The sequence below is a fragment of the Enhydra lutris genome, unplaced genomic scaffold (genome assembly GCF_002288905.1).
Source record: "Enhydra lutris kenyoni isolate GAN:26980312 unplaced genomic scaffold, ASM228890v2 scaffoldscaffold74, whole genome shotgun sequence".
NCBI lineage: Eukaryota > Metazoa > Chordata > Mammalia > Carnivora > Mustelidae > Enhydra > Enhydra lutris.
This window is the reverse complement of record NW_019154158.1, coordinates 5,638,314-5,652,957: the sequence shown is the minus strand read 5'-3', so window position 1 is coordinate 5,652,957 and position 14,644 is coordinate 5,638,314. Positions and strand designations below refer to the sequence as shown.

General features: G+C 47.2%; 1 protein-coding gene across 6 annotated transcripts; it reads right to left on the bottom strand.

Annotated features, from left to right (window-relative positions):
• Nucleotides 1-672: 672 nt before the first annotated feature.
• On the bottom strand, nt 673-13,951 carry LOC111160102 (nascent polypeptide-associated complex alpha subunit). 6 transcript variants are annotated; one of them, XM_022522942.1, is made up of 8 exons: nt 13,867-13,951; nt 12,913-13,074; nt 3,315-3,400; nt 3,053-3,130; nt 2,070-2,216; nt 1,518-1,646; nt 988-1,110; nt 673-799 (listed from the first exon to the last, which is right to left on the bottom strand). In XM_022522942.1, exons 2-8 carry the CDS (start codon nt 12,980-12,982, stop codon nt 785-787), a joined length of 648 nt encoding a protein of 215 aa, XP_022378650.1. In that variant the 5' UTR covers nt 12,983-13,074; nt 13,867-13,951; the 3' UTR covers nt 673-784. The 6 variants fall into 6 exon arrangements, with proteins under 6 accessions (XP_022378650.1, XP_022378651.1, XP_022378649.1 ...); XM_022522943.1 differs by having other exon boundaries at nt 12,913-13,064; nt 13,867-13,946; XM_022522941.1 differs by having other exon boundaries at nt 12,913-12,984; nt 13,867-13,945.
• Nucleotides 13,952-14,644: the final 693 nt, after the last annotated feature.

Sequence of the window (14,644 nt, the reverse complement as noted above, 5' to 3'; positions counted from 1 at the left end):
GTTATGTGTATTTTTCATTCACTGGCTAATCATTGTTTATTAGTTTGCCTCATTTTCCACTTATTGTCCTAGCATAATTATGGCTACCCTAATCATAATTTATTTTGTACATTAAAATGTTTCTATAGTGTATGCCTGACAGCAGAGAGTTTATACTGTATGCAACAGTCAAAAACTCCTTTCATGACATACCTCTGCATTTTGTACGAAGTGCAGTCTTTTCATCCATATTAATTATGCACCCTACCCTCTCCAACCCTGTACCAAGCTCCTACATATCAAGATGTAACCATTGTGAACTGCTTTCCAGAGGCCAGATGAGGTCCCATATATATATATTCAAGGACTGTAGGCCAGAAAAGAGGCTGATGATTATTAAATACAGAAGACGATTTGCTAACAGTTAATATGTGGGAAAGAATATGGAAAGGAGAAACCTTACATTTAAGTTGTATTCTCTTAACACAAGGAAGTTCTGACAGCCTAGTATAGTATCTTTAAGAGATAAAAAGACTGACATCTTAGGTGAGGAATCTGCGGCACTAAACCTTCTCAAACTCAAGCTGAGGCCTTAAGGTAAATTACATGTTTTCATTTCTAGAGACTTCATGTTTTTTTTGGGGGGGGGGGCAGGTGGGTGGAAGGAGGGAAAAGAGACCAAGCACCCACTGAGTTCATCCAACAAGAAGCCATAACTTTATTAATGATAGAAACAGTACAAATTTCAAACCAAGCTGCAGTTATTCTTTTGAAACACCAAAAAAAAGTCCTCGTTTTCAGATGGTTACATTGTTAATTCCTGTAAGAAAAGAGATCATTAGAAGTAGTTAGAGGCAAATTGGGAATTCAGGCCCCTAAATATGAGGTAATTCGAAATAGGCTTTGGAATGAAGCTTCCTAAACTGGCTGATCTTAAGTACAGAAAAGAAAGTCACCCCGAACTGGTCAGGGCTGAAGAAGTCAAGGAATAAAGGCTTTGACACTTACCATAATAGCATTTACAATGTCATTACTGTTGTTCTTCAGGGCTCGGACTGCCTTTGCTCTTGACACATTTGCTTGTGACATGACCAATTCTATGTCCTTAACCTCTACGCCGGTTTCATCAACCTAAGAGAAGGAAGAAAAACACAATAACCCAAAGAAAAATTCTGGTAGTTCTTTGGAGACAGGAGTCTCTTAAATCTAGTTCTTTAATATAACTCAGAAACTATTTAAGTCAATTGAGTTCGAGAGCCTAGAGCAATGTAGAACGCACCCATCAATACGAGATAATACTGGGTGCCTGGGTGGCTCAGTCGGTTAAGAGTCTGCCTTTGGCTCAGGTCACGATCCTGGGGTCCTAGGACTGAACCCCAAGCAGCCCCAAGCTGCTTCTCCCTCTGCCTCTCTCTCATGGATAAATAACAAATTTGTATTACAAATAATAATATATTATATGTAATATTATAAATAAAATCTTAAACACAAAATACTATCTGGAGAGGATTAAAAGTATAAAAGATTTCCCTATATACCTCTTCCTCTTCACTCTCCTCTTGTACAGTTGGAGTTTGTGTGTTTTCTTGAATGTTTGAGACAGCTTCACCTTGAACTTTGAATTTCTCAGCAGCTGCCAGTTGTGCTTGCTGAGATAAATCCTCGATCTGCAGGGCAGAAAATACAGATGTGACAAGATCAATCTGCAGTAAGTGAAATAAATCATTTATATCTTTTCCAAACTCTTACTTTAAAGCTACTTCAGGTTAACTTACTATATAGCTTTAAATTATTTGCCCTAAGATTATGTTATCATTGTACAGAGAGAACTAGTTTAGGTCTAAAGCAGTGATTCTCAACTGGGAGGTAATTTTGTCATCCAGGAACATCTACCAAAATGTCTAGAGATTTTTTTGGTTATCGCATCTAGGCAGGATGCTGCTAAACATCTCTAACACTCAGGAAAGCCCCTCCCACAACAAGGAATGAACTGACCTCAAATTTCACACCAAAGAATTATCTAACTCTTGACTATCAATAGTGCTGAGGTTGAGAAACCCTGGTCTAGAGTGCGTCCAAGAAAACTTTACCTTGGCTTCCCCAAAAACTATGTAGGTATCTGAAGCTGGGCTCTTGTAGACATCTGGTTTTGTGATGACAAAGAGGATATTCTTAGATTTCCGGATAGTGACTCTTGTAACCCCTGTAACCTGTCGAAGACCCAGTTTGGACATAGCCTAAGGAATAGAAAAGAACATCAGGTTTTCAACTTCTCCAGAAGCAGCTTCACAGGGGAACCTAGGTGGCTCAGTTGGTTGAATGTCCAACTCTTGATTTCGGCTCTTATCTCAGGGTTCTAAGATCGAGCCCTACACATCAGGCTCTGCACTTAGCAGGGATTCTGCTTCTCCCTTTACCTCTTCCCCTGCTCCTGCACACATTCTCTCACCCCAATAAATATCTTAAAAAAAGAAATAGCTTTAGGAGGTAAAGAACATAGTAATAACTATACCCAAAGTAAAGCCTTAACTGAGGGTTGCTGGAAGGGAAGGGGGTAGGGAGACGGGGTAACTGGGTTGACATTAAGGAGGGTACATGATGTAATGGTCACTGGGTATTACAGAAGACTGATGAATTGGGGCGCATGGGTGGCTTAGTTGGTTGGACGTCTGCCTTTGGCTCAAGTTGCGATCCTAGGACAGGATCGGGCCCCATATCGGGCTCCCTAAGTCTGCTTTTCCCTCTCCCTCTAACCCTCCTCCTGGCTTGTGCGGTCTCAAATAGATAAAATAAAATCTTTAAAAAAGACTGATGAATCAATGACCTCTACTTCTGACACCAGTAATACATTAACTGTTAATTAAATGAAAAAAAGTAACAAAACAAATGAAAACAAAGCAAAGCCTTCTCCTAGGCTAACTTGATAATACAGAATTGGCTTCCAGGACTCCTGATTTTTTTTTTTGCCATAGTAATTTCTATCACTATGAATATGAGTCTACCATTACAGTTCCCCCTCTCTAAAGCTGCTTCATCAGAAACTTTAATCCTTGTTCATAACTTAAAAACTTACCTTCCGTGCCTTCTTTTCACTCCGGCTCTGTTTTGCTTTACTGACTGGTTCTTCGTCAATTTCAGCGGCTGCTGCCAGCTGAAGAAAGAAAACAGCTATGAGTAAACTGGGATATAAGGCCTAGATATCACAATCCCCGTGAGGTTTTCCCTTTATGAAGGTTCACCGTTCCAAATACTGAAGTCAGCTTCTCTGATCAACCCTTGTTCTTCAATGCTTCTTTGACTCAAGTACTCTGACCAGCAAGTAGGAGAACACCCACCTGGGCTTGTTGTGTGGTTGCCTGTGTGGAATCCTGTTCCTCAAGCTCTGGTACTGATTCATCACTGTCAGATTCTGTTCCAGACCCTGAGATGACAAATTTAACTTTTACTATTTTACAGTAGATTATAAGGAAAAGACACCTCACCACAGCCTATGTGGACTAGAGGTCTCTGGCTTATGCTAGACCTCACAAAGTTAAATGTAAACCAACTGACTTGTATGAAGTCAGCTTGACAGCCTCCAACTCAGCCATAAACTAGTGTGTACACATCCATTAAAGACCCAGCCCCAGAAATAAGAGGTAATTACTAGTTATAGCCAAGCAGTTTATAAAGAGTAATTGTTTCCTTTCTCTTAAGGTCTTCACTTGGCACAGGCCAACACCAAGGACCTATGTAACTCCAAATTCTACCTGATAGCCCAACCATCTCCAAAAGGTTATGGCAGACAAGGTTATCTCCAGATACATTTAAATGAAAAAAACAGTAAGATCACACTGTGGAGGCAGACCAGGGAGGACACTTTCCCCTCATCCTTACACTGAGTTGGGGAAGGCCAGAAGCAGTTGTGTACACACATTTAGCCTTGTTTTCAAACCACTTACCCTAGCAATTTGGTTTCATCGACATAGCCTGAAGATTCTCAAAGACTGCCAACCTATAGTTCTAACAGTCACCTCTGTTAGAGCCTGTCCTGTGACCTCTCCCCTTTCTTCCAAATATAATTCACATATTTTAAGTTTACCTCAATCAAAAAGCCAAGCATCAATAAAGACTACTGAGAGAAAAAAGCAGACACCTGCACCATTCTCAGGCTAGGAAAAAAGTCTTGAAAAGGGAGTCCCCTGGGCACTGGTCATCACTGAATCTAAATCGTGAAAAGAAATGCAAATAGTTCTGTATTTCCCAACATTTTAGCAAATCCCAGGCCCAGGGACAAGGTTAGTTATGTGGTAGAGATTAGAGCAAATTAAAAGATCTAATAGGTCTTGGTTTTCAATGTCAGATCATTCAGGTAAAAAGATGGCAGATCCAGGGTTAGCTTCGACCATATTATACAAGATGATTCAAAACAGACTATCTGAGGTGATGAAAACCAAGATTGATTCACATTCCTAGAGCTTTTGCATTAAAAACTATCGTTCTATGTTCTATGTCCAAACACAAGAGAAAGCGGCGCATCCTAGGGTTAGTACGGTGGGTAGCCCCAGGAGGGGTGTGGGCAACACACCATGCACACAGCAAACCAAGGCAAATACCCTTGTTGTTCTTCAGAACAGGCTGCTTGGCAGAGGGGGTTGGGGCAGGGATCCCAGCAGGTTTGGGGGTGGGCATGTTGACGAGGACCGACTGGAAAGGCAGTCCCCCCGAGATTGGTTCCGGGGGAATCAGAGGCGGCAGCTCATCCTCATCAGCAGGGGCTGAGGGCTTACAGGGTGATTCCAGCACCAGCCCAGGTGAGGACGGCAGAAATTGCTGTTTAGGAAGCAGAGGGGGAACTGGGGAGGGAGCGAGAGGCAGAGAGACTGATGGGGTGGGTGCTGGAGGGATAGATGCTGATCCAGCTTTAGGAAGGACCTTCTCAGAGGAAACTGTTGCTAGAGGAGTAGATGTCACAGACTCAAGAGGAAGAGTCAAAGGGCTCTTTGGGGAATGGGCAGAATCTTTGCTTTTTAATGGAGAAACAGGAAGGGTTTTGGGAGCCTCTGAAGAGACTTTCTGAGCAGAGACTGTCAGGGGGGCTGGAGCCATTGTAGGAAGGGGTCCTTTAGTACCATTCTTAGCTGAAGGATCTGGGCACACAGAAGGTGAAGTAGCAGAACTCTTCTTGGCCAGTGGAGCTTTCTCAGAGGGAGCTGTGACAGCTGGTATACTTTCTGGAGCTGGGGCAACAAGTCCTGCTTTGGAAGCTGTGGAGCCTTTCTTTACTGGTAGGCCTTTAGAAGCCAGAGGGGCAATGGACCCTAGGGGACATGTGACTGAAACTGGAGAGGTAGGGGCCTCTTTGGGTGAGGGAGGACTCTCAGATGAGGGAGTGGGGGCACCTTTGGATGGGGTAGCTGGGGCTCTCTTGGGGGATGGAGTTCCTCCTGGGATTCTTTTGGAGGATGGAGTTGCTGAGGTCCCTTTCGGGGCTGGGGCTGCCGGAGACTCTTTGGAGGAAGGAGTCACAGCTGGGGGAGTGGATGGCCCCTTGGGAGATGGGGTTCCTGGAGCCCCTTTGGGGGCTGGAGTTTCTGGAGACTCTTTGGGGGAAGGAGTCACAGCTGAGGGAGTAAGGGACCCTTTGAGAGATGGGGCACCTGGGGCTTTTTTTGAGGAAGGAGAAACAGCTGGGGGAGTGGAAGTCTCTTTAGGGGAAAGGGTTGCTGGGCCCCCTTTGGGGGAGGGAGGAGCCACAGGTGGGGCAGTGGGGGGCCCTTTGGGAGGTGGAGTAGCTGGGGCTCTTTTGGGGGCTGGAGTTGCTTGAGACTCTTTGGGGGAGGGATCAGCTACAGTGAGGGTCCCTTTGGGAGGCTGGGTAGCTGGGGACTCTCTGGGGGAGGAAGGAGCCCCGGTTGGGGGAGTGGAAGTCTCTTTAGGGGATGGGGTTGCTTGGCCCCCTTTGGGAGATGGAGTTGCTGGAGTTGCTTGGGACTCTTTGGAAGAGGAAGGAGCCATAACTCGGGGGGGTGGAGGCCCCTCTGGGAGGTTGGGTAGCTGGGGACTCTTTGGGGGAGGAAGGAGTCATAGCTGGGGGAATGGAGGTCTCTTTAGCAGATGGGATTGCTGGACCCCCTTTGGGGGAGGGAGGAGCCATAGATGGGGTAGTGGGGGGCCCTTTGGGAGAGGAAGGAGTCACAGCTGGGGGAATGGTCTCTTTAGCAGATGGGGTTGCTGGGCCCCCTTTGGGGGAGGGAGGAGCCACAGATAGGGCAGTGGGGGCCCCTTTGGGAGATGGAGTAGTTGGGGCTCTTTTGGGAGATTGGGTAGCTGGGCACACTTTGGGGGAGGAAGGAGCCACAGCTGGGGGAGTGGAGTTTTTAGGAGATGGGGTTCCTGGGCCCCCCTTGGGAGATGGAGTAGTTGGGGCTCTTTTGGGAGATTGGATAGGTGGGCACTCTTTGGGGGAGGAAGGAGCCACAGCTGGGGGAGTGTTCTCTTTAGGGGATGGAGTAGTTGGGGCTCTTTTGGGAGATTGGGTAGCTGGGCACTCTATGGGAGTTGACTGAGACCCTCTGGGGGAGGAAGGAGCCACAGCTGGGGGAGTGGAGGTCTCTTTAGGGGATGGGGTTGCTGGGCTCCCTTTGGGGGAAGGAGGAGCCAGAGGTGGGGCAGTGGGGGCCCCTTTGGGAGATGGAGTTGCTGGGCCCCCTTTGGGAGTGGGAGGAGCCATAGCTGGGGGCAGTGGGGGTCCCTTTGGGAGATGGAGTAGCTGGGGCTCTTTTGGGGGGAGTTGCTTGAGACTCCTTGGGAGAGGGAGGAGGCAGAGCTTGGGAGGTGGGGGCCTCTCTGGGAGGTTGGGTAGGTGGGGACTTTTTGGGAGAGGAAAGAGTCATAGCTGGGGGAGTAGAGGCCTCTTCAGGGGATGGGGTTGCTATGCCCCCTTTGGGAGATGGAGTCATTGGGGTTCTTTTGGGGGCTGGAGTTGCCTGAGACCCTTTGGGGGAGGGAGGAGCCACAGGTGGGGCAGTGGGGGGCCCTTTGGGAGATGGAGTAGCTGGGGTTCTTCTGGGGGCTGGAGTTGCTTGGGACTCTTTGGGAGAGGGAGGGGCCACAGCTTGGGGGTTGGGGGTCCCTCTGGGGGAGGAAGGAGTCACTGCTGGGTCCCCTTTGGGGGATGAAGGAGCCACAGCTGAGGCAGTGGGGGTCCCTTTGGGAGATGGAGTAGCTGGGGCTCTTTTGGGGGCTGGAGCTGCTTGTGACTTTTTGGAGGATGAAGTTGCTGGGGCTCCTCTGGGGGAGGAAGTAACTATAGCTGGGGGAGTGAAGGCCTCTTTGGGAGGTGGGGTACCTGGGGTCTCTTTGGGGGAAAGAGTGGGGGAATGCTTCTTGGCCAGTGACCCTTTAGGGACTTGAAAAGAAAGATTGGCCTCTGGAAGAAAGGACGCTTCAACTGGAGAAATAGGGGAGGAGTGATTTCCAGCAGGAGTATCAGGGATAGCAGGAACACTTTTTGAAAGAGGAGAAAGGGTTAAGGTAGTAGAAGGAGCTGAACCCTTCTTGGTTGGACGTCTTTTAGTTTGAGGAGACACACTAGTCCCTAAAGGAGATGGAGAGTCAGCTAAGTAAGTTCCTTTTGAAGATGCATTAACAGAAGCACAAGCACCAGAGTCCTTGGTTGGGTGCCCTTCAGGAGAGGAAGCCACAGGTGCCAATGCTGAGGTATGAGAAATACCGTGAACTTTCTTTGCACCTTGAGGATGAAGAGAGGGAAAGGGCTCAGACTTGGGAATTTCTGGGGCTAGTGCTATGGCAGCTGGAAAAGCAGAAACATTCTGGGGGGATAAAGTCACAGCTGGAGCCACAGGACAACTTTCAGAGACTGGAGGAACCACAGGTAAAGTAAGAGTGGAACTACCCTTCTTACCTGGATGGCTTTTATGAGATAAAGAGATATCTAGAAAAGGACTGGCTGTAGTGGAGGTACCTTTGGTAACTGCAGGAGCCACTTCCGCAGTAGCAACACGTTCCAGAGGAAATGTAGCTATGCTTGGGGTGGTGAGAGAACTTTTGAGAGGCAGACTACTGGGGTCTGTCTTGATTATAGAGGCTGGGGAGTTAACACCCAGAGGAGAGGGAGCAGTACTTGCTGACGTAACTACAGGGAGAGGCTCTACAAGGCTTTTCTTTGCTAAGGAGGCTTCAGGAGGAAGAGCTATCTCCAGAGATGATGATATAGTTTGGGGAGAGGGGGGATTTTTGGGGGTTGCCAGTACTAATGGTATTAGAGTCGAGTCTTTCTTGGTAGGGAGTCCTGCCTGTTCTCGTGACACAGGGGCTCCAAGAGAGGGAAGTTCAGTTTGGATATTTCCTTGTTTTGGTAACTTTACCAATGCTGATGTAGGGAGACCTTTGGGGTTCTCAGAGAATGAGAGAGGAGGGGGGACTGGTATTCCCAGAGGGGTTACTTGAGGAGTAGAAAGCTCTTTGGGAGCCCCAGGAGCCATAACCGAGGCAGTGCGGGAAGCTGAGTCCTTATTACTTATGGGATCTGATGAAACTGGAGGAGACATGCAAGTAGCTACCTCAAGGGTAGTAGGTGTTGCAGAAATTGTGGAGGGATTAGTCATAACGAATGGGATAGTTCCAACAGAAGAAAGAGGAGCTTCTTTCAAGCTCGGACTCCCTGGAGGAGGAGGAATTTGGGTCACCAAAGGCTGATGAGGAGTGGCATTAGGAGAGCCTTTCAGAATGAGACAGGCTGTAGGAGATAATGGAGAAGAGGTGGCTAAGTCTGATGAGCCAGAAGGACTGAAGGAAGCTATACCAGTGACAGCAGGGGGTTCTTTCTCAATAGAAAGAGCCAGAGGGGAAGCTGGAGCCTCCGAAGTAGAAGCCACCTCATTTCTGGAAGGAAGTGGAGAAATTACAGATCTCTGAGAAGGGTAAGAGGCCCCAATGGGAGAATGAGCTGCAGAAATGGCATCCACTTTAGGATTTGACAGAACATTAGGACCTGTTTGACCTAAGGGTCGAACAGGAGAATCAAGAGAACCCTGATGTAAAGGTGCTAGATGAGAGCCCAGAGAAGTGAGGAAAACTGGAGTGACGCTGGGAGCCACAGATATAGACTGGGTTGAAAGAGGTAATGTAGCAGGTGAATTAAGGGGTCCCTTTACGCTGAGGCTTTCAGGGTTTTGTGGAGAAGTCAGAGCTGAGGAAACAGGGATGCCTTTGAACTGAGGGGGAGTGACGGCTGGGGTAGTGGTGGGTGGCATTTGAGGACATGCGGCTGCTCCAGACTGAACAGAGGCCAAGGGAGTTCCAAGATGGGAAGGAACAGCACTGACTATACCTGGAGGGATAGGGGTGCCTTTTAGATTAGGGCCTACTTGCATGGGAATTTGAATAGAAGAGGTCTTTGGTTCTGAGGAAACAATGGGAGTTGACAGAGATGTTACTGACCCTGACTCAGCCCCAGCAATCAAAGGAGGTGAATTAAGAGGGTTAAGTGGATAAGTAGAGCTCTTTTGAACTGAGTGGGGAGCCAAGGCCACCAGAGCCAAGGGAGCTGAAGAGGAATGGGCATCTTTCACAGCTGGAGTTATCATGGGAGAGGCCAGAGCTAAGGCAGCTGGGGAGATGGGAGGCCCTATTAGGTTTGGTAGGAAAACTGGGGTGTCAGTGGGGGAAGGGGCAACTCCCAAAGGAAGGATTGTTCCAGAGGATGATTGTGGAAAAGGAGCTTCAAAAGGGGTTGAGACAACACTAGAGGGAGGAAGGAATGGGGAAGCCTGGTTAGGGGTTGCCAGAGGGCACTGTTGGGGGGCCAGGGAGCAAGGAGAGGGTAGGGTAGATTCAGGCTGCCTTAAGGCAGCAGTGACACTCAAGGCTGAAGACACAGGAAGCACAGCTGGAGGAGAAAAGCAAAAAAGGGGATAAAGAAGGAAAGGGAAGGAAAAAAACAAAGGTGAGTTATGCAGCCCAAGTTGGTACAACATGCCTCACAGGAAACACGGAATTTTTAATCCGAGGATGAAAGTCACCGCACAGGATTAGACAAAGGTGACAGGCAACAGCAACCTTCCCCAAATATACTTCAGTGGTCGATTAAGAATACATCCCTCTCCCCATCTCCCACATTTCCCAAGTTCTACGCCCCCCGACAAGCAAACTATTTTAAGGTGGAGATAACAGTCTAAGCAGCCTATTAGTCTCTAAATGGGGAGCACAGGCCTAGCAGTGGGTTGGGAACAGCATGCTTTCCACCCTTTCCCAGATGTGCCCTCCCTTCCCTCCTTGAATGAACCCAAAGTCTTTCTTACAGGCCATAGAATACCAGTAGAATAGATGTTCTACTGTCAAGGATCACGAACTAACTGAAACAGATACTGAAAATTGGAACAAGGCAGGCAGTGAGTGCTGATAATGATGGGGAGCCGGAACTGAATGAAAAACAAAAACAAAAAACGACTCTCCCCTCACCCCTGCAACAAACCAAGTCTTTATATGCTCAGGCTTTCACTAGGTCAAGAAAAACCTGACTCTTAGAATAAAGTTTTAGGGGGTACCTGGGTGGCTCAGTGGGTTAAAGCCTCTGCCTTCAGCTCAGGTCATGATCCCAGAGTCCTGGGATCGAGCCCCACATTGGGCTCTCTGCTCAGCAGGGAGCCTGTTTCCCTGGCTCGCTCTCTGCCTGCCTCTCTGCCTACTTGTGATCTCTGTCAAATAAATAAATAAAATCTTAAAAAAAAAAAGAATAAAGTTTTAGGAAGGTGGTGTTGACATACAATTTTGTGTTAAGTGTTAAATACTAAGTCACTTTGCCTCCCTATGCCTCAGTTTACCTACTGACCCCAAACAAAAAATCAACCACAAATGGGTTGTATTTCATAATGTCCACACACTTTCCTAGGTATTGTTAGCTCTTCAGACATCAATTTAAGATGAATTAGACTGCTAGGGAGAGAGCTTAGTCACAAGGGTAAGGGCTGTATTATGAAACTGTAGGCCAACTTGTTAAACCAGACTGTGGTTCTATTTTGGAAGTAGGGAATTGGAGTGGAGAATACACTGGCTCTCCACCCCTTAATCTGGATAAGTATGTCATTCTGCCAAAATAGACCAATGTTCAGCACTACAGTAAAGCTCAGTAAGATTTCCTGAATGAGGGGCGCCTGGGTGGCTCAGTGGGTTAAGGCTGCTGCCTTCGGCTCGGGTCGTGATCCCAGGATCCTGGGATCGAGCCCTGCATCGGGCTCTCTGCTCAGCGGGGAGCCTGCTTCCCTTCCTCTCTCTCTCTGCCTGCCTCTCTGCCTGCTTATGATCTCTGTCAAATAAATAAAAAAAAAAAAAAAAAAAAAAAAAAAGATTTCCTGAATGATAAAAACTCACAATTTATTCACCACTAATTCTAGTTAGAGTATCCAACTCCAGAAAGGACAGGTGGCTCAACCAGGTTTTCCTGGAGAGTTGGTAGGTAAAAATCTCACGATTAAAGGGCAAATGCCTCCAAACATATGAATCAGAATTTGAAACTTAGAATGTTTTCCTCTAACTAGACTTCTAAGATGGTTAGTTAAAGCCCAATTTACTTGCTTTAGACACCATAACCAATTCCTTGGGCTCGTTTTCACATTCGTTATAACAACTACCTAATTAAGAAAAAATTCAGCGTTTTACCACTGGCCCTCCCTTAATATTACTAAACCTACTGTGCAAGCTCTATTCAGAAATAAGCTTAACAGCACTAAGGATGACTTCAGAAGCAAATGGCATGAGGCTTGAAACAAATTCATCTAAATTTCAGTTTCCACATTTGTAAAATCAAGTTGTTCAATAAGGTTTTGATTAGTATTGAATTATAGGATCTTTTAGAGATCAGTCCTTTATTTTCTCTTTCCATTAAGTCCCCTGTACCTCAAGGATTTCATATAGCTTGTTCACTAGCTTAGAGGCCCATTCCTTTTTCTTTTCTAGCAGCTGTATTAATCCTCTCAGCTGCTAAAATCAGACAGGTGGGGAGAGAGAACCTCAATGCTTTCAACTATAAACAACTCTATTTTAAGTCCAGAAGGGGAAAGGAATTGCTTAAGTGACAGGTGGGGTTAAAAAAAAAAAAAAAGTAAAAAAAAAAAGTTTATAGTAAGAAAAAGTGAGGATGGAAGTTACGGCCTGAAGATTCTCTTCATTTATTTCAGCACAACTGACATAGCAAGAACATCATTAAATATTTTTTCACTACACCCTCTCGAGTTTTCTAGAGAAGTATTTTAATGAGAATTTGAAACCTGCCTTTATACTATGTTTATATCCATTAATTTCAAAGCTGAAGAGCAGTCAAAGGAAAACTTTATTTCAATCTTGGGTTCCGGGCAAGCTGTTGATTCCAGCACACTATAAACATCTTAGTACCAACTGATAAAATAAGTGAACCAACCCAGCAGGGCCCTGCGGCCCAGTAAGACACATTTACCACCAGCACACATCTCATCCAGACATGTGACAAAGGCACAATGCCAAGCTCTGCCATCTAAAACCTTGATGCAACTTGCTGGCTGCATCTTCACAAAGCTCAGGTCTCCTTGGCCTGCAAGTGTGTCATCCAGTTCTAATAGGTAAGAATCACTGAGCCCCCTCCTCCCTGCTCAGTTTTACTGTGAGTTGAGGGCTCCCCAGTACGACCTATGAGGTAGTTGCCATAATCTACAATGCAGGCCTGGGAGCCTTTTATGCTCTCGGATCTTAAATATCTCTTTATAGTCCATTCCTTAATGAAGTCCCTCCAGGACGGCAGTAGTATCACGGATTCTCCTCCCTGGTAAAGCTACAGCCATCTTTAATGAGTTAACTCTGAAAAAACCAAGGGTATTCCATTTGCCATTTTACCCACCAAATGGTCTTAGGGTCAGTCTTAAAATTTTAATGAACAGTAAGGGGACTAGGGGAACCTACCTGTCTCAGCCTGGGGCTGTGGCAACTCCTGCTCTGTAGCAGGGACGGTTTCTGTGGCTTCACCAGGCATTTCTGAAGGGAATAAAAAGGAGGCCTGAATTGACTGGGATCCGTTCTGCTGCCCAACCCAGAGTCAAATATTCTTAAAAACTCTGCGAAGGGCTGTTAAGGGGGAAAAAAAAAAAAAAAAATTACGAGGACGTTTCAGGACAATCCTCCCCAAAGCAGCTGGGAATAGGTAAGAAATAAGACGTGACTCTCAGATCTCGGATCAAGCTAATCACCTTCTACCTCTCTTTACTCCGCAGAGAATGAACCTTCAGTGGCCAAGGGGTTCCTTTTATTCTACACTCTAAACCCCACAGAGGCAACACTCAGCACTGCGTTCTCAACCCCTGGGAGAGGATCCCGGTCTGGCTCGCGACCGCGGGTGACTTCAGACGCTAGCCTGCACCACCTCCTACACTCACGTCGCCTGGGCTGGGACCACCACGTCTCCCGTTTGCCGGACTTTCGGGAACCAGGAGGGGAAAGAGAGTGCCTAAAGTCCCAACACTCACTTGTCACAATTAAGAACGGCGTGTGTGTGTGTACGCGCGCGCGGGGGTGGGGTGTTCCAAGGCTGTGACCCCCTTAACCTCTTTTGGGTTCTCGTGAAGCCGTTCCCTATACCACACACACTCCGCTTCCGCCCCCCACACCGCAACGGCTCTATGTCGCCAGCCCTGTCCTCCAGGCGCGGCAGGCGGCCCTTCTACCCTGCTTTTGCCAGGACATCAACCGCAGACCCCATTTTGTCCGGAGGCCCCAAGGCCACACTTCCCAGGGCCAAGTAGGAACCCAGCAGCCCCATAAAGCCACCAACTCCCCTTAGCTCCTAGTCTCTGGGGCGGCTTAGTCCGCAAGAAAGGAGGATGGCTGCGGATAAAGAGTTGCGGCGAAGACAGGACTTACTGTGCGGGGGACGCGGAACCAAGATGGCGGCAGAAAGAGAGCGAGCGAGAGCGTGACCCACGCCTGTTGCAGAAGGAAGCTTGGCAGAGGGGGCGGGACCAGGATCCGATTCCGGGTCAGGAGCTGCCAGCAGTCACTTCCTTTGAGTGATCCGTCCTACTGTTCCCGGACTGGGGTGGTGATGAGGTCTAAATAAGGGTAAGAATTCGGAACAGGACGCGCTGGATTGGCAGGAACCTCAACCTCGAGCCGTGCACTCCTTAGATAGCCGACTCCTTCCCGTCCCCTGAGTTGAGGCATTTTTGATACCCGAAAGGAAAGTGTAGTCAGAGAAGCAACCTCTGCTCTCTGGTCAGTAAAGTAGCCACAGCGGTATTATAGTGACTTTTTGATTTCCCTTTTTCAACTAATGCAGGGAAATAGGAGATACTAAATAATATGGAACGCCACAGATTGTAGTCACATCATTGTAAGATAGCAGTGACTGAGGTTAACCCTCAATTATTTTATTTTTGGAACACACAATTTAGATCGATGTTGAAACTATTAGATTACACTCCTCAGAGAAAAGCGCATAGGCATATATACAATTCTTTTTGCCTGCTGTTTTGGGCAAATAGATATCCCGAAACTCATCCATGCTAGTAGTCCTGGACCCCAAGTTAATTACTCTTGCTTTACACTGTAAATATTCCTGAGAGTAGAATGTAAATTCAGTGGTTTGTTCATGAAAAGGCCATGGGTCCTGATCCCCTTGCCCTCTCAGCCCTACAAAAAG